Below are 18,384 nucleotides of genomic sequence, written 5' to 3'. Positions count from 1 at the left end.
TTTCAATTCTCACTTGTTCTCTCCACAGGGTGTCTCAAAACGAAAAAAAATTCCGTACTTCTTTTTCGTCCCTGTATATGACAAACCATTTAAAAATCGTAATAAGACAGATGTATTCATAAAGAATCAAGCTACAATTCATAAAAAAGATGATCAAAATCTAGCGAAGGATTGAAGAGGAAATTGATGTTAAACTAAATCTAAGTTTTGACTGTCCCCCTAATTTTGCCTAAACTTTCAGTGTCTGGTACAAGGGTTCAAAAAATTGTATTACCTGAGGCATACATATTGTAAATTCTTGTTCTAATTAAATTCTAGTGCATTTTAACACAGACAAATATTAAGTAAGATAAAAGATTGATTGGAGTGTAAAATGCAAGACAACAAGTACATGTCAATTAGACTGAGTCACTGTCAATTAATAATTCAAATCTCCAGTCAAAATTGAATACTGAAATTAATCAATCTGCCGAAAAAGCATCAGGAATAATGACATGCACGGGACTGTCGAGAAAACCATGAAAATTCCATTTCACACCATCGTAGGCCCTTTGCTTCGAAAAAACAAGCTGCATATCAATAGAATCTGCCGCCATCCAGTTCTAGCCCTAGCGCCTTTTTACGTTGGCGTTTTAGGAGCTCTAGGAGTGGTATTATGAAATTATCTACCAATCAACACAAACCAAACTTATGAACTTTTAGGTACTGAGCGGCTTTGATATTTACAGAATAATAAAATGTGGTTCAGTTCTTCCCGGTTATCTACACAAAGAAGGTATGAAAAGTGGAAAAATTATTACGCCAGAAGCTGAGCGGGACTTTAAGCTTATATCATTAGTTTTGTCTATGGAGTATTACTTCTTCCTGCTGGTTGGTTTATTAACAGTTAGTGCACCCACTAGAAATCACTTAACAATTTTAAACAAAGCAGTCAATTTTCAGAACAACTCAATCTTCTACATGCCATTCCTGGGATTGTATGCCCTAATCATCTCACTAGAGTTTGTAGTGTTTTTAACAAGAATGTTTATAGATGGGTTAAATTTAAGGAAGCGCGCATTGCTCATGACCATTTTTATGATGTACAACTGGTCGTCGGTGGCTTGCACTTTTGCCAGATCCATGTCCTGTTGCGACTTGTAAATTATATTAAAAATAAAGACAAATTCTAGGCATCTATCCAGTTTATTGTCAAGTAATTTACCCTTCCGTCTTGTAGGGAGGCTAACACCGCACGTTTTTTTACGGACACCCCCAAACGACCAAAGGCCACCAACTCAGTGGGTGAAATTGTCCTATCAGAGTCTACACATTTAACTATAAAAATTGCATGAAAACATATTGGATCTCCTAAGTAAACCAAAAAATCCCCACCAAACTTTTCACCACTAGTCACATAATATCCACTCTCCCACAAATCTTTGTACACTGCTGTCCTTAAAGGGTTAGTCAAAGCTAAAATATCACTTTTGTCAATTGGTAACCCACTTGATTTATCATTCAAAAATATCGGCCATAACATATTCTCTTTAGAAATGTGAGTAGACTTTTCCAGTTCCTCATTTAATATTTCATCCTGAGATCTTTGATCGCCTAGTTCACGTCTCTTTGCCACAATTTTGTCTATTAAAACTTCCAGTTGTGCTTTACGCACCTGTCTGTATTCAGCTTGTTCAGCTTGCAGCATATGCGCCTCGAAGGCCGGATTTTGGTGGATACCATTAAAGTTTTTATCACTTTCAATCACTTCAGCTAAACCCTTGTCTAGGAGCAGAATTGCTTCTTCGGCCAATAGTTTAGCAGGAAGTGATGGAATAAAACCGGTATTACCTATGATGTGTCCCATAATGCGATGGGTTTTTCTTAGTAAGATCCAATGGTCCAGGTCGTACACCAGAATATTTTTATTCACATATTTCAGTTTAATCATTTCCAAAAACTAATGTTGTGTATGTAAGTAATTAGGTGTAAATAAAACTTCTAACCTAACTTTTCAGTTGTCAAGGGATACAACAAGAGCGAGCCGCTGATTGGTAAACAAAACTCTTGGAGGACAAATAGACCAGTAGTTATGTCAAATCAGTTGTCGCCAGGGATGTCAAATTTGCGGAAAATTACATTTATGGAAAATTTTTGTTAATTTTCCGGAAAAATTGGAAAATCTGAAATGGAAATTCAAAAATAATTCCTGTTTTTTTACGTTCTTGTACTTGACAGTATTCAGGCAGTTGAGGTTAATTTTGAAAATAAAAAATTTTTGCTTGAAATTTCTTGACAATTCTAGTTTTTAATTTTTTAAAGTCAAACGGTGCGTGGTACCAAAAAAGTGTATAGAAAGTATAAGTTGCATCCCATCGAAGTGCATTTGTGGTAAAAAACTTCAAACCTCTAACCTAAAACGTCCCTGAGATATTGAGCAAAAACTGCAAAAAACGAGAGTCAACTTTGACGCCCTCTAGCAGCTAAACGGGGCAACTTAGCCGTGCCTGCTCAACGTCACGTGATAGCCCCATTTATTAGCTTTCTTTTGTTATACGGTGGTTTTATACAGGGTGTTTCAAATAAGCTGGAAAAATGCACGAAAATTTAATCTAAATTAGGAATTTTTTGGGCCTACTATACTAACGGCGACAATTTTGGACTTTCCTTAATCAAAGTAATTTTTTTAACTAATTTGAACTTGGGGAACACAAATCTGACGTCCATTTTGCTCTAACTGTCACCGTTTCGGAGATGACCTTGAAATTATGTCAATTTTGGCACTTTAGGGCGTGGCACCCTTGCAAAATGACATTTTGACAAATGACACTTTACGGCATTTTTGTACTATTAACCTGAAGGTATTTAAGCAGTTGAGGTTAATTTTGAAAATAAAAAATGTTTTAAAAAAAATCAGGTCACCCTTGAAAATTCTTGACAATTCAGTTTTTAATTTTTCAAGATCAAACGGTGCATGGTATCAAAAAAGTTTATAGAAGGTAAAAGTTGCATCCCATCGAGGTGCATTTGTGGTAATAAGTTCAGACCTCCAATCTGAAACGTTCCTGAGATATTGAGCAAAAACTGCAAAAAACGAGAGTCAACTTTGACGTCCTCTAGCGGCTAAACGGGACAACTTATACGGTGGTTTTATACAGTGTGTTTCAAATAAGCGAGTTATGAACGAGTTTCTGGAAAAGTGCACCAAAATTTTGATTCCAAAAATCAAATAAAAAATTAAGAAGTTTGGTTTGTTGCTCAAAAAAAAAAATTCTACTGAACTATCACAGCAAAAACTGTCAAAATCAAACAACTCAGGCCGTATTCGTTTTCACGCTCCATGGAGCTAGCAGAGCTTTTTTGACGTCACGATGACGTAATTTGGCAAAACCATAATTTGACCAACTGTCAAATTACGTCATTGTGACGTCAAAAACGTTCTGCTCGCTCCATGGAGCGTGAAAACGAATGCGGCCTGAGTCGTTTGATTTTGACAGTTTTTGTTGTGATAGTTCAGTAGAATTTTTTTGCGGTATTGCATTAAGTTTTAATATCAAATAGGTTTCAGCGTATTTCACTGTTTGTTCAAAACTTTAGTCAATTATCTCCCAAAGGCCATGCCTAACGTCGTTTAATTACACAGACAGAAAACGCCTCTCTAATTAGAGAGATTCTAAATGATGGGGATTGATGAGGGATGTCGTCTTCAATTTGTCGTATGATAAAGGTGTAAAAGACCAATTTTGATTAAAACTTTAGTGGGTAATGTTCCAAAGAAGACTTCAAAGTTTCATAGTGAGAAAGAGTTAAAAACCGATCTTGTAAAGTCTCTTTGGAGCGATGGCTCAGGTAAGCAAATTGATAAGAAAAGTTTGTCGGTATTCTTTAATTCGTCTTTTTTTGGAAAAAAATTTGAAATTTTATGACAAACTATACACACAGTGGTTCGACCACACTTACGCAAATACTTCCCATCTGCTTTTAATAATGACTTTTGTATCTTTGCTATCTGGAAACACGTGTTCTTTAATTTTAGGTACGTTTTGACCAATTTCTGAAACCCGAACAGGTTCGATTGGGAATTGGTGGTTTCTACCCCAGTCGCATCAGGCGCACTCCTCTGGTAAACTTATCCACTATTCTTACCTACTCGATCACTTTTATCCAAGTGGCGTCGGTAGTGAATTTTGCCCTGGCCACCACTGATTTGGCTAAAGTGTCGGAGATATTACTCTTTTCTATGACCCAAGTTAGTTTCGTCAATAAATTGATCAATTTCCACTTGAAATCTTGGAAACTGGCGGATTTGGACAAGACGCTCGAACAGCACGTATTCACTAGCGTAACTGAAGAAGAGGAGAACATTTTACGTGCAGCGTTTGCAAAATGCCAGAAGATTTTGACGGTTTTTTTGATCAGTTGCGCGTTTGTTACTTTAATGTATGGGGTGGCACCCTTAATGGACAACGTCTCTAACGGAAGGAAAAACTATCCTTTTCCCGGCAAATTTCCTTTCAATCCCGATGATTACTACGTGGCGATTTTTCTTGGAGAAGTGATTGCAGTGGCTGTAAGTGCGTGGAATAATGGTTGTAAGTACTCCTCTGTAACTTGAATTATTTGAGATAATTAGTTTATATGGTTTCTTCAGCCATGGATTGTTTATTTGCCAAACACGCAGTGATTGCCACCACTCTATGCAAAATCTTACGCAAAAGAATCAGTACGATGCTACAAACTACTGAAGATGATCGAACCATAGAGGATAAGCTGAAACATTGCGTCATTTACTATGATGAAATAATTTCGTAGGTTCTCATCAATTTTAAAGTCTTAATTAATAAGTACTAATTAATCATCTTTAATTTCAGATACGTGACTAAAATCCAAAGAATTTACTCGTACGGAGTGCTAATTCAGTTTTTATGTAGCGCCATCGTAATCTGTCTAACTGGTTTCCAGCTTTTAGTGGTAAGACTTAAAAATTCACAAGAAAAATGTTTCCATTTTCCCTATTTATAGAGGTGTTTTTCAAAAATTTTAGTTATCCATTCTGTAAAAACTTTTTGTTACAATAGAAAGTTGTTGTACAGGGTTAGTTTTTATAATATGATGACTTGAATGAATTGTATTTGAATGTGAACATGAATTTTGTTCATTGTTTCACCCGGTATAGCAATATTTGAAGTTAAATAGTATATTGTACAAAAGGTAGACAATATGTCTTTAACGCACGAGGAAGTAAGTTTTCACCTTCTTCGCCTCTAAATCCGTCCTCTTCATTCTTTTAGTTATTGGTAACTGTCAGAGGCCTTTAAAAGTTTTTTACATCTGTCAGACGCTTTTAAACGTTTTTTGGATCTGTCAGAGGCCTTTAGGCGCCATTTAAGGTTACCAGAAGACTCTAAAGTATTCTTTTAGTTACTGGTAACTGTCAGAGGCTTTTTAAAGTTTTTTTATATCTGTCAGAGGCTTTCAAAAGTTTCTTGGATCTATCACAGGCCTTTAGGCGCCATTTAATGTTGCCAGAAGCCTCTAAAGTATTCTTTTAGTTATTGGTAACTGTCAGAGGCCTTTAAAAGTTTTTTACATCTGTCAGACGCTTTTAAAAGTTTTTTGGATCTTTCAGAGGCCTTTAGGCGCCATTTAATGTTGCCAGAAGCCTCTAAAGCATTCTTTTAGTTATTGGTAACTGTCAGAGGCCTTTAAAAGTTTTTTACATCTGTCAGAGGCCTTTAGGCGCCATTTAATGTTGCCAGAAGCCTCTAAAGCATTCTTTTAGTTATTGGTAACTGTCAGAGGCCTTTAAAAGTTTTTTACATCTGTCAGAGGCCTTTAGGCGCCATTTAATGTTGCCAGAAGCCTCTAAAGCATTCTTTTAGTTATTGGTAACTGTCAGAGGCCTTTAAAAGTTTTTTGGATCTGTCAGAGGCCTTTAGGCGCCATTTAAATGTTGCCAGAAGCCTCTAAAGCATTCTTTTAGTTATTGGTAACTGTCAGAGGCCTTAAAAAGTTTTTTACATCTGTCAGAGGCTGTTAGGGGCTATTCAATGTGACCAGAAGCCTCTAAAGCATTCTTTTAGTTATTGGTAACTGTCAGAGGCCTTTAAAAGTTTTTTACATCTGTCAGACGCTTTTAAAAGTTTTTTGGATCTTTCAGAGGCCTTTAGGCGCCATTTAATGTTGCCAGAAGCCTCTAAAGCATTCTTTTAGTTATTGGTAACTGTCAGAGGCCTTTAAAAGTTTTTTGGATCTGTCAGAGGCCTTTAGGCGCCATTTAAATGTTGCCAGAAGCCTCTAAAGCATTCTTTTAGTTATTGGTAACTGTCAGAGGACTTTAAAAGTTTTTTGGATTTGTCAGAGGCCTTTAGGCGCCATTTAATGTTGCCAGAAGCCTCTAAAGCATCCTTTTAGTTATTGGTAACTGTCAGAGGCCTTTAAAAGTTTTTTACATCTGTCAGAGGCCTTTAGGCGCCATTTAATGTTGCCAGAAGCCTCTAAAGCATTCTTTTAGTTATTGGTAACTGTCAGAGGCCTTTAAAAGTTTTTTGGATCTGTCAGAGGCCTTTAGGCGCCATTTAAATGTTGCCAGAAGCCTCTAAAGCATTCTTTTAGTTATTGGTAACTGTCAGAGGCTTTAAAAAGTTTTTTACATCTGTCAGAGGCTGTTAGGGGCTATTCAATGTGACCAGAAGCCTCTAAAGCATTCTTTTAGTTATTGGTAACTGTCAGAGGCCTTAAAAAGTTTTTTACATCTGTCAGAGGCTGTTAGGGGCTATTAAATGTGACCAGAAGCCTCTAAAGCATCCTTTTTGTTATTGGTAACTGTCAGAAGCCTTTAGGCGCCATTTAATGTTGCAAGAGATCTCTAGATAATATTATTTGTTAAATTTATATTGACTGACACGCGACAACTGTCAAAATAACTGCCGAAAAGCTATTAAAGTCAAAACGTTTCTAGATTTATTTATTTATTTATCGTATGGCTAGAACTGTACATAAACAGTTTTTGACTTTGATTTTAGTAGATTCATGGCCTGAATGATCGTAGTTTCCACAGTTGTGGCGGATTTGACAGTTGTCACGTGCAAGAATTTATATTGACTGACGCGTAACAATTGTCAAAATAAGTGTCATAAAGGTCTACAAGTCACAATGTTTCGAACATTGCAAGTAAACTGCTTTAGATGTGGATTCTATTAATTTTATGGTCCGAATGACCGTAGTTTGACAGTTTTGACATAGTGGACAGCTGTCACGTGATATTAGAAGAACATTTACATAAACTGACACGTGAGAACTGTCAAAATAATTATTACAACACTGTATAGGTGACAATGTCTCTACAACTGCAAATAAACAGTTCTTCATTCTGAATGTAGTAGTTTTATGATTGTGACGTAATTTGACTGCTGTCAGGTGGTATTATATTAGAATTTATATTGACTGACACGTGACAACTGTCAAAATAACTGCCGAACAGCTATTAATGTCATAATGTCTCTAGAACTGTAAATAAACAGTTTTTGACTTTGATTTAGGTAGTTTCATGGCCTGAATGATCGTAGTTTGACAGTTGTCACGTGCAAGATGTTATATTGACTGACGCGTAACAATTGTCAAAATAAATGTCATAAAACTCTACAAGCCGCAATGTTTCTCTGCCAGAGAAATTTGAAACATTCTTTAGGCTTGCCAGAGGCCTCTATAGACGCCATTTTACGCCTTTGAATACAGTTAATTTGAGAAACTAGACTTTTCACTAAAAATTTTGGGTACACTAATAGCGCCGATAATTTTCGATTAGTTTCCGGCCAGAAAATCCATTTGCACCCTTAGTTTGTGTTCAGTCAATGACAAAGCAATGCAAAGTTGCCAAATTGCCGTTTTCTAAGACAATATCGTTCAAAGACAAGTTTTACAAGATCATTCAGGACTGGAGGATAGTTGCGACGTTGCTAGAGTTAATTTTTTTTACGATTGTTGGAGGAAAATTGTTTTTTCTGCATACTTTGCTAAAAATGGGCTGCTTAAGTTGAAAGTTGTTGACAATGGATTTCCTGACCGAAAATTAGTCAAAACCGTGTTCAAATTCGACTCCTACATCTCCATTTGAAAATGGCAAAAAATTCAATCACATAAATTTTTTTTTTTTTTTTAAATTTTGTGTGCGTTCTGCTTAATCGAAGATGGGGTATTCAATATAGTAACATTCATTTAAGCATATTAAATACCCAAAATCGATTTTTTTATAAAAAGTTAAGTTTCTGGATCTGTGTGCATGACACGAACAAACTGACAGTAAGAATGGGTTTTTGCAAGTTTATGCTCATTTTCTACTAAATGACTATGACGAGATAAATAAATATTTTAGGCAGATAATTACATTTTTAAGACAGTAAAATACATTTTTTAGGTTTCTTCTAAAAACGGAAAAATTGGTTTGCTACTCGTTTACCTAACCTGCATGACTATTCAATTGGTGCTGTACTGTTGGTACGGTCACATCTTAACAGAAGAAGTATTTTAGTTTTTATTTTAAATTTAAAAACTACCTTTAGTACCTCTGAGATTATTTTCTAGAGCAACGGAATTACTATGGCCTGCTATGTGATCGACTGGCACGAGCTCAAAGTTACTAATCAAAAAATGTTGATTATGCTTATGGAGAGGGCTAAAAAGCCTCTTGGTTTACAGGCTATGGGCGTATTTAGACTAAATCTCTTCACTCTAATGAAAGTAAGTATTTGTATGTCGTAAAAACTAAAATACAAAACTTTTCAGAAATTTTTAAAGCCGGATTTTGGATTGTTATATCCACTTTCAGATACTGAGATCGTCCTACTCTTACTTTGCTGTTCTACAGCAGATTTACAAGAATTAAAAACCGATAGTCAACGGAATTTTATTATTTATTGTACGCACTGCAACAATTATCCAACAGTCGCAAATAAAATTCGCAAAAATTATCAAGAATTCAGTATTTCCAGATACTTTTAAAATCCCTTAGGAATACCAGAGATATTTAGAATTTTCATCAAAAGTTATTAACAGATGACTCTTAGAATTATTTTAAAAAACCATAATGACTAGTAAATACTTTGTAAACTTTTTTTAAGAATAAAATATTGTTTTTGTTGCAATTATTTGACCTAAAATTACCTTTACTACGAAATCACGACAAAACCATAATGTGAACTAATGTTTTTTTTACCAACTAAGTTGAAGAACCACTTAATCCAATACACGTTACATTTAAGTTGTCTTTAAACCCAATTTAGGAAAACAAACCTTAGTGTCCTAATCAATATAGTAAACCGAATGGATGTTCACATAAAAACGAATAATTATAGAGTTTCTGGGATAATCACTTTTGGTTCGTTTTAATTAATTCATAAGGCCACTAAGGGGTGTAAACCCGACTATAGAATAATTATAAGGGCACCGTATATAGGGCAACAAGCCTATAATTAATCCAAATGACTAACTTTTGGGTGACAAAGTTTTAAGGCAAAAGGAAATTAACACAAGATGTTGATTTACCTGTAAAGTTTTTACAACAGGCGATATAAGTAATATTAATGTTATAAAATATGATGTTTTAAAATTTATCCAAATTATAACGAAAGTTATAAATTCAGACAAATAACGCGCTATTTCTAGTCATTCTAATCAATTTTTAAAGACAAAACGTTGAAAAACATACAGGTGTGGTAAATCCAAAAGAAATTGTGTAACGGACACGAATGTAACGGACAGAGAAACGTAGGTAATTGCATGCGCGGGAGAAAGACAGAAAACGAAAAAAATATCAAGTAGGCCATATTTTTTGCGCACTGTTGCCAAACGCCGTAAGTATTCAATACCCTCGACAAACTTACTTACGGCGTTTGGCAACAGCGCGCTAAAAATATGGCCTACTTGATATTTTTTTCGTTTTCTGTCTTTCTCCCGCGCATGCAATTACCTACGTTTCTCTGTCCGTTACACGGTTTTCCTATGGTCGCTTTTGGATTTACCACACCTGTATACTGGACCATATGCAGTCATACTAGACAATCGCCTGGTTTGAGAGTAAACACAAAAATTGTCAAAAGTTGTTAGAATTACAAAGTACACAGGAAAATGTTTGAGAATGTCAAAACGGGTCAAATTTCAGGAAATAAAAGTTGATGATTTGACTAAAAGCTAAACTAGCGCTCTTAACATTCATGCTGTCAAAATTGTCATTTTCTCATTAAAAATGTAAAAGTTGTCATATTGGCGGAAAATGCTAAAACGACTACTTTTAATCACTGGAACTGTCAGTTTTGTGAAAAACAATAAAATTCAACGTCTAAATGCCTTAAAAGCAGTTCAGAACCTTCAATTTTCTTTAAACTATCCAAATGCTCCTAAAGTAGTATAAAAAGATTTCAAAATACTACAGAAACTCGAAAATGCTTCTAAAACAGTTTTTAGAACAATCTAGAAGCTTTCAAAAGTCTTTAGAAGACTCTAAAGGCTTCCAAATAATCTTCAACTAGTCTAGAAGCTTTCAGAAGATTTTAAGGCAGTCTAAAAGCTTCCGTATGCTTCTAGAGCAGTTTAACAGCTTCCAAAAGTTTCTACAATTGTCTACAAGGTTCCAAATGCCTTAGAGGACCTTTAATGCTCTTTAAACTGTCCAAAACCTTCCAAATGTTCTTAAACAAGTCTAAAAAGATTTTAAAATACTACCGAAACTCGAAAATGCTTCTAAAGCAGCCTATCAAAACAGTCTAGAACCTTTCAAAAGCCTTAAGAAGACTCTAAAGGCTTCCAAATGATCTTCAACTGGTCTAGAAGCTTTCAGAAGAGTTTAAGGCAGTCTAGAAGCTTCCGTATGCTTCTAGAGCAGTTTAACAGCTTCCAAAAGTTTCTAGAACTGTCTACAAAGTTCCAAATGCCTTAAATCAGTCCAGAACCTTCGATGCTCTTTAGTAACTTAAGTTAACTGTCCAAATGCTCTTAAAGTAGTCTAAAAAGATTTCAAAATACTATAGAAACTCGAAAATACTTCTAAAGCAGTCTTTCAAAACAGTCTAGAAGCTTTCAAAAGCCTTTGGAAGACTTTAAAGACTTCCAAATGATCTGCAACTAGTCTAGAAGCTTTCAGAAGATTTTAAGGCAGTCTAAAAGCTTCCGTATGCTTCTAGAGCAGTTTAACAGCTTCCAAAAGTTTCTACAATTGTCTACAAGGTTCCAAATGCCTTAGAGGACCTTTAATGCTCTTTAAACTGTCCAAAACCTTCCAAATGTTCTTAAACAAGTCTAAAAATATTTTAAAATACTACAGAAACTCGAAAATGATTCTAAAGCAGTTTTTCAAAACCGTCTAGAAGCTTCCAAAAGCTTTCAGAAGACTCTAAAGGCTTCCAAACGATCTTCAACTAGTCTAGAAGCTTTCAGAAGATTTTAAGGCAGTCTAAAAGCTTCCGTATGCTTCTAGAGCAGTTTAACAGCTTCTAAAAGTTTCTAGAACTGTCTACAAGGTTCCAAATACCTTAAAAGCATTCCAAAACCTTCAATGCTCTTTAAACTGTCCAAATGCTCCTAAAGTAGTATAAAAAGATATCAAAATACTACAGAAACTCGAAAATGCTTCTACAGCAGCCTTTCAAAACAGTCTAGAACCTTTCAAAAGCCTTAAGAAGACTCTAAAGGCTTCCAAATGATCTTCAACTGGTCTAGAAGCTTTCAGAAGATTTTAAGGCAGTCTAGAAGCTTCCGTATGCTTCTAGAGCAGTTTAACAGCTTTCAAAAGGTTCTACAACTGTCTACAAGGTTCCAAATGCCTTAAATCAGTCCAGAACCTTCAATGCTCTTTAGTAACTTAAGTTAACTGTCCAAATGCTCTTAAAGTAGTCTAAAAAGATTTCAAAGTACTACAGAAACTTCAAAATGCTTCTCAAGCAGTCGAAAGCCTTCCAAAGCAGTCCAGGAGCTTCCAAAAGCTTTTAGAACACTTCAAAGGCTTCCAAATGATTTTCATCTAGTCTAGAAGCTCTCAAAGGATTTCAAGTTAGTCTTAAAGCTTCCAAATGCTTCTAAAGCAGTTTAAAAGCTTCCATAAGTTTCTAGAACCGTGTATAAGTTTTAAAATGCCTTAAAAGCAGTCCAGAACTTTTGAAATGCTCCTAAAGTAGTCTAAAAAGATGTCACATGTACGGATTAATGGAAAAGTTGAATAACATACTATCATATAATAGATACTCGTAAAAAAGAAAATATATCCAAGACCACCATTTTAAATTGCATATAAAAATTTCAGAGCATGTGAAACATAATGACCTATTCAATCCTTAAAACATTATCTGTAAAAGTTCGTTACGCCCATTTTTTCGTAATTAATCATTAACGAAGAAATCAATTTAAGATTATAAAAGCAGCCACATTTCCCCCATTTTTACGTAGTTTTATAGAACATGTCCAATTATCAGGTAGTTTGATTTAAGCAGTTGTTACTACTAAAGAATACTATAACTAAAATTCCCTTAGCGTTATAACATCCAGACATTTCTGAAAGAGGAACGGTTATTCCTGGGAATAACCGGTTTCGTGTCTGGTAACCTAAAGTTGCATCTACCAACAGGAGTTACCTACGTTTTGACAACGATGCAGGTTCTGGCTTCGATTTATTATGGACTTTCTACCACGGATTTGGCGGAAATTACTGCCGCTTTCATGATCACCCTCTCTCACATCAACACCCTTAATAAACTATTTGGTTTGCATTTAAAGTCATTGACACAGTTGGACCGAATCTTGGTAAAGCAAATTTTTGCTCTGGCTGACGATCGGGAATTGACCATCCTTAAACGGACCTTAACGGCATGTCACAACATGTTAACCATGTATTTAGTGACGGTTTTAGGTTCCATTCTATTGTACGGGGCGACGCCTTTGGTGGCCAATTACACTACAATGGAAAGAAACTATCCCACTTTGGCAAAGTTTCCCTTCAATCCTGATGACTATTATTGGGCCGTTTTTGCTGGGGAATTTTTTATTGTTGCTTTGAGCGCCTTATCTAACGGATGTACGTTTTAGTTATTTAAACGTAGGATTTTGTATGTTCAGGGTGATTATTATTTATATTTTACTCAATAGGTAGGTAACTCAGTTAATTTTAATTTGACAGAATATAGGGTGTTTAGAATTGACGTGAAAACTGTCTTTAAAGTCCATAAATTTCAGTATTAAGTCAATTTCAATGTCATTTTCAAGTTTTTAAGTTCTAAAAGACTCATTGACTTGGAAATTTACTGCTTTACTTCAAAACCTTGCAAACTGTCTGAAAAGTCTAGAAATTTCACTATCAAGTCAATTGTAATGTTATCTACACTTTTCCAAATCCCAAAAGACTTAAAATTTACTTGGATAGTCAGCAAGTACTTTAAAGTCCATAAATATGACTATTAAGCCAATTTCAATGCTGTCTACAACCAATTTCATTAAGTTTCCAAACTGTAAAAACACAAAATTGACTTGAAAACTTACTAATTTACTTGTAATCTCTAAAAACCGTCTTGAAAGACTATAATCTTGACTATAAAACCAATTTCAATGCTATCTACACCTTGAAAGACACAAAATTGAATTAGAAACTTTGAAAACTTCTCTTAAGTCTTAAAAGTTCAGAAATTCAATTATTAAGTTAATTTCCTTAGTTTTAAAAACTTATTCTTAAAATTGATTAGGAAAAGCAGAGTTTAACAGCAAAATGTTGAAAATTGCCTTGAAATTTGGTTCAAACACTTTTAGTCTTAAAAAGTCACAGTTTTACTGTAGAACTTTGAGAAATAGTCTTAAAATCCTAGAAGTGTGACTAATAAGTCAATTTTAAAGTATTCTGATGTTTTTCAAACAGTTTTACAGCTGAAATTGACTTGGAAAGTCACAGTTTTATAGCAGAACTTTGAAAACTGCTTTAAAATCATAAGAATGTACTTAATTAACTAAATTTGCATTTATTTTTATTCAAAATTTACTTATATATTTTGAGGCAGAAAAACTTGATATTCTGTCAGTTTTCATATAAAAAACAATACAAATTAAGTCAGGAATATAGACAGAAAAAATTATAAAACAACGTTGAAAACCCAATATTTTTTCGAAAAGTAACAAACAAAATACATCGGAAAAGACTTAAAACTTACTTGGAAAGTCAACAAGTACTTTAAAGTCCATAAATATGACTATTAAGCCAATTTCAATGCTGTCTACAACCAATTTCCTTAAGTTTCCAAACTGTAAAAACCCAAATTGACTTGGAAACTGACTAATTTACTTGTAATTTTTAAAAACCGTCTTGAAAGACCATAATCGTGACTATAAAGCCAATTTCAATGCTATCTACACCTTGAAAGACACAAAACTGAATTAGAAACTTTGAAAACTGTCTTAAAAGTTCTGAAATTCAATTATTAAGTTAGTTTCCTGGTTTTTTTCTTAGTTTTAAAAACTTATTCTTAAAATTGACTAGGAAAAGCAGAGTTTAACAGCCAAATGTTGAAAATTGCCTTGAAATTTGGTTCAAACACTTTTAGTCTTAAAAAGTCACACTGTTACTATAGAACTTTGAGAAATAGTCTTAAAATCCTAGAAGTGTGACTAATAAGTCAATTTTAAAGTATTCTAATGTTTTTCAAACATTTTTAAGGCTGAAATTGACTTGGAAAGTCACAGTTTTATAGCAGAACTTTGAAAACTGCTTTAAAATCATAAGAATGTACTTAATTAACTAAATTTGCATTTATTTTTATTCAAAATTTACTTATATATTTTGAGGCAGAAAAACTTGATATTCTGTCAGTTTTCATATAAAAAACAATAAAAATTAAGTCAGGAATATAGACAGAAAAAATTATAAAACAACGTTGAAAAACCAAGATTTTTTCGCATAGTAACAAACAAAATACATCGGAAAAGACTTAAAATTTACTTGGAAAGTCAACAAGTACTTTAAAGTCCATAAATATGACTATTAAGCCAATTTCAATGCTGTCTACAACCAATTTCCTTAAGTTTCCAAACTGTAAAAACCCAAATTGACTTGGAAACTGACTAATTTACTTGTAATTTTTAAAAACCGTCTTGAAAGACCATAATCTTGACTATAAAGCCAATTTCAATGCTATCTACACCTTGAAAGACACAAAACTGAATTAGAAACTTTGAAAACTGTCTTAAAAGTTCAGAAATTCAATTATTAAGTTAGTTTCCTGGTTTTTTTCTTAGTTTTAAAAACTTATTCTCAAAATTGACTAGGAAAAGCAGAGTTTAACAGCAAAATGTTGAAAATTGCCTTGAAATTTGGTTCAAACACTTTTAGTCTTAAAAAGTCACACTGTTACTATAGAACTTTGAGAAATAGTCTTAAAATCCTAGAAGTGTGACTAATAAGTCAATTTTAAAGTATTCTGATGTTTTTCAAACAGTTTTACAGCTGAAATTGACTTGGAAAGTCACAGTTTTATAGCAGAACTTTGAAAACTGCTTTGAAATCATAAGAATGTATTTAATTAACTAAATTTGCAATTATTTTTATTCAAAGTTTACTTATATATTTTGAGGCAGAAAAACTTGATATTCTGTCAGTTTTCATATAAAAAACAATAAAAATTAAGTCAAGAATATAGGCAGAAAAAATTATTAAACAACGTTGAAAACCCAAGATTTTTTCGAAAAGTAACAAACATAAAATACATCGGAAAAGACTTAAAATTTACTTGGAAAGTCAACAAATACTTTAAAGTCCATAAATATGGTTATTAAGCCAATTTCAATGCTGTCTACAACCAATTTCATTAAGTTTCCAAACTGTAAAAACACAAAATTGACTTGAAAACTTACTAATTTACTTGTAATCTCTAAAAACCGTCTTGAAAGACCATAATCTTGACTATAAAGCCAATTTCAATGCTATCTACACCTTGAAAGACACAAAATTGAATTAGAAACTTTGAAAACTGTCTTAAAAGTTCAGAAATTCAATTATTAAGTTAGTTTCCTGGTTTTTTTCTTAGTTTTAAAAACTTATTCTTAAAATTGACTAGGAAAAGCAGAGTTTAACAGCAAAACGTTGAAAATTGCCTTGAAATTTGGCTCAAACACTTTTAGTATTAAAATTGTTTTAAAAAGTCACAGTTTTACTGTAGAACTTTGACACCTACTGCAAAATTATAAGAATGTACGTAATTAACTAAATTTGCATTTATTTTTATTCAAAATTTACTTATATATTTTGAGGCAGAAAAACTTGATATTCTGTCAGTTTTCATATAAAAAACAATACAAATTAAGTCAGGAATATAGACAGAAAAAATTATAAAACAACGTTGAAAACCCAATATTTTTTTGAAACAAACATAAAATACATCGGAAAAGACTTAAAATTTACTTGGAAAGTCAACAAATACTTTAAAGTCCATAAATATGATTATTAAGCCAATTTCAATGCTGTCTACAACCAATTTCATTAAGTTTCCAAATTGTAAAAACACAAAATTGACTTGAAAACTGACTAATTTACTTGTAATCTTTAAAAATCGTCTTGAAAGACCATAATCTTGACTATAAAGCCAATTTTAATGCTATCTACACCTTGAAAGACACAAAACTGAATTAGAAACTTTGAAAATTGTCTTAAAATTTCAGAAATTCAATTATTAAGTTAATTTCCTGTTTTTTCCTTTGTTTTAAAGTCTTAAAATTGACTAGGAAAAGCAAAATTTAACAGCAAAACGTTGAAAATTGCCTAACACTTTTAGTCTTAAAAAGTCACAGTTTTACTGTAGAACTTTAACAGAACAGTCTTAAAATCCTAGAAGAGTGACTATAAGTCTTGATGTTTTTCAAACAGTTTTAAGGCTAAAATTGACTTGGAAAGACAGTTTTAGAGCAGAACTTTGAAAACTGCTTTAAAATCATTAAAAAATGTGTTTAATTAGCTAAATTTGCATTTATTCTTATTCAAAATTTAGTATAAGACACATATTTTGAGGCAGAAAAACTTGATATTCTGTCAGTTTTCGTATAAAAAACAATACCAATTAAGTAAGGAATATAGACAGAAAAAATTATAAAATAACGTTGAAAACTCAGATCAAATAATTGTAAACAATCACCCTGTACACAAAAACAGTGTTGTCACTGTTCATTATTTTTTTGCAGGTATGGATCGGCTTTTTGCCAAACATGTCGCTATTGCCACAGGATTGCTGAAGATTTTAAGGCATAAAATTAAACAAATTATGGATGTCGACGATCAAAAAGTGATTGAAGCAAAAATGAAGCACTGCGTATTGTATTACAATGAAGTTATGGGGTAACATTTAATTTAAGAAAAGTTTTAAGAAATTGTTTAGTCGGTTTTGTGTGCAGGTATGCAAACCAGATTGAAAATCAATTTTCTTTTGGAATTTTCATCCAGTTTTTATGTAGTTGTATCGTTATTTGTTTGATTGAATTCCAGGTTTTGCTGGTAAGTGATGGGATTGCTAAGAAATTGAAATAAGTAAGTTAATTCACTTAAAGGCGACCTCTAGTGAAACAATCGGACTACTCCTCACTTACCTAACCTGCATGATCACTCAAGTCACGATTTACTGCTGGTACGGTCATCAGTTAATGGAGGAGGTTTACTCTATAAAATAGAAAGCAGAATAGTAAACTTAAGTACGTTAAAATTGTAGAGTAACAGCATTTCCATGGAATTTTACGACCTAAACTGGCTAGGGATGAGCGTGAAAAACCGAAAAACTATGCTGACTTCGAAGGAAAGAGCTAAATACCCCATCGTACTGAAAGCGAGCGGGGTGTTTCCCTTAAATTTGGCAACGCTGATGAAAGTGAGTGAAAGGGGCGCAGCCTGCAACTGTCTTTAGTGTTTGGTTTCAGATACTGCGCACGTCCTACAGCTATTTTGCGGTGTTGCATCAAGTGTACACCAAGTAAACTCTTTGGCACAATTTGGCAACCTTAGCAAACAGGGACATTTAATTTTAGTAAATTAGCCCTTATAGGCATCAGCATACTAATTGATGTTTCATTACCTCTAGAAAAAGAATATAATATACAAGGTGGTCCATCAAAATCTACGGACACGTCAACTTTATGTCCTCTTAAGAAAAAAATATATAGAAGGACATTATTTTCAATCGAATAGCTTGTTCCTGATTTAATAACTTTGGAACACCCTGTATAATCCTTTGTCCTGTCCGAAAGTTTTTCCTGTCTGCAATGTTGCCACTATGCGAGCAAATGAGTACTTTTATTGTACAAAAAATATTTATTGAAATATTGACATTTAGGTTAGGTTAAGATTTGTTTTCTTTTTTGACCAATCACAAACTACCCACATGAGTGCTGTGATTTACGCAC

General features: G+C 33.4%; 3 protein-coding genes across 3 annotated transcripts; 2 read left to right on the top strand and 1 right to left on the bottom strand.

The window, feature by feature from the left end:
* The first annotated feature begins 400 nt into the window (after nt 1-400).
* Nucleotides 401-1,175, top strand: LOC145735757 (uncharacterized). Its single transcript, XM_081989804.1, has 3 exons — nt 401-650; nt 703-885; nt 943-1,175. The coding sequence occupies exons 1-3, from the start codon at nt 495-497 to the stop codon at nt 1,141-1,143; spliced, it is 540 nt and encodes a 179-aa protein (XP_081845930.1). The 5' UTR covers nt 401-494; the 3' UTR covers nt 1,144-1,175.
* Tsen34 (tRNA splicing endonuclease subunit 34) lies at nt 1,167-1,994 on the bottom strand. Its single transcript, XM_081989740.1, has one exon. The coding sequence runs from the start codon at nt 1,928-1,930 to the stop codon at nt 1,169-1,171; it is 762 nt and encodes a 253-aa protein (XP_081845866.1). The 5' UTR covers nt 1,931-1,994; the 3' UTR covers nt 1,167-1,168.
* A 1,329-nt stretch (nt 1,995-3,323) lies between these two features.
* Nucleotides 3,324-18,096, top strand: LOC145735286 (uncharacterized). The gene is made up of 13 exons (XM_081989136.1): nt 3,324-3,828; nt 4,016-4,571; nt 4,631-4,787; nt 4,851-4,950; nt 8,396-8,500; nt 8,563-8,718; nt 8,807-8,860; nt 12,499-13,039; nt 17,176-17,329; nt 17,386-17,485; nt 17,539-17,640; nt 17,697-17,852; nt 17,902-18,096. The coding sequence occupies exons 1-13, from the start codon at nt 3,820-3,822 to the stop codon at nt 17,956-17,958; spliced, it is 2,247 nt and encodes a 748-aa protein (XP_081845262.1). The 5' UTR covers nt 3,324-3,819; the 3' UTR covers nt 17,959-18,096.
* Nucleotides 18,097-18,384: the final 288 nt, after the last annotated feature.

This window comes from Ips typographus, linkage group LG1, assembly GCF_016097725.1.
Source record: "Ips typographus isolate SLU linkage group LG1, UJ_Ityp_2.0, whole genome shotgun sequence".
NCBI lineage: Eukaryota > Metazoa > Arthropoda > Insecta > Coleoptera > Curculionidae > Ips > Ips typographus.
This window is presented reverse-complemented; position numbering and strand designations above follow the sequence as displayed.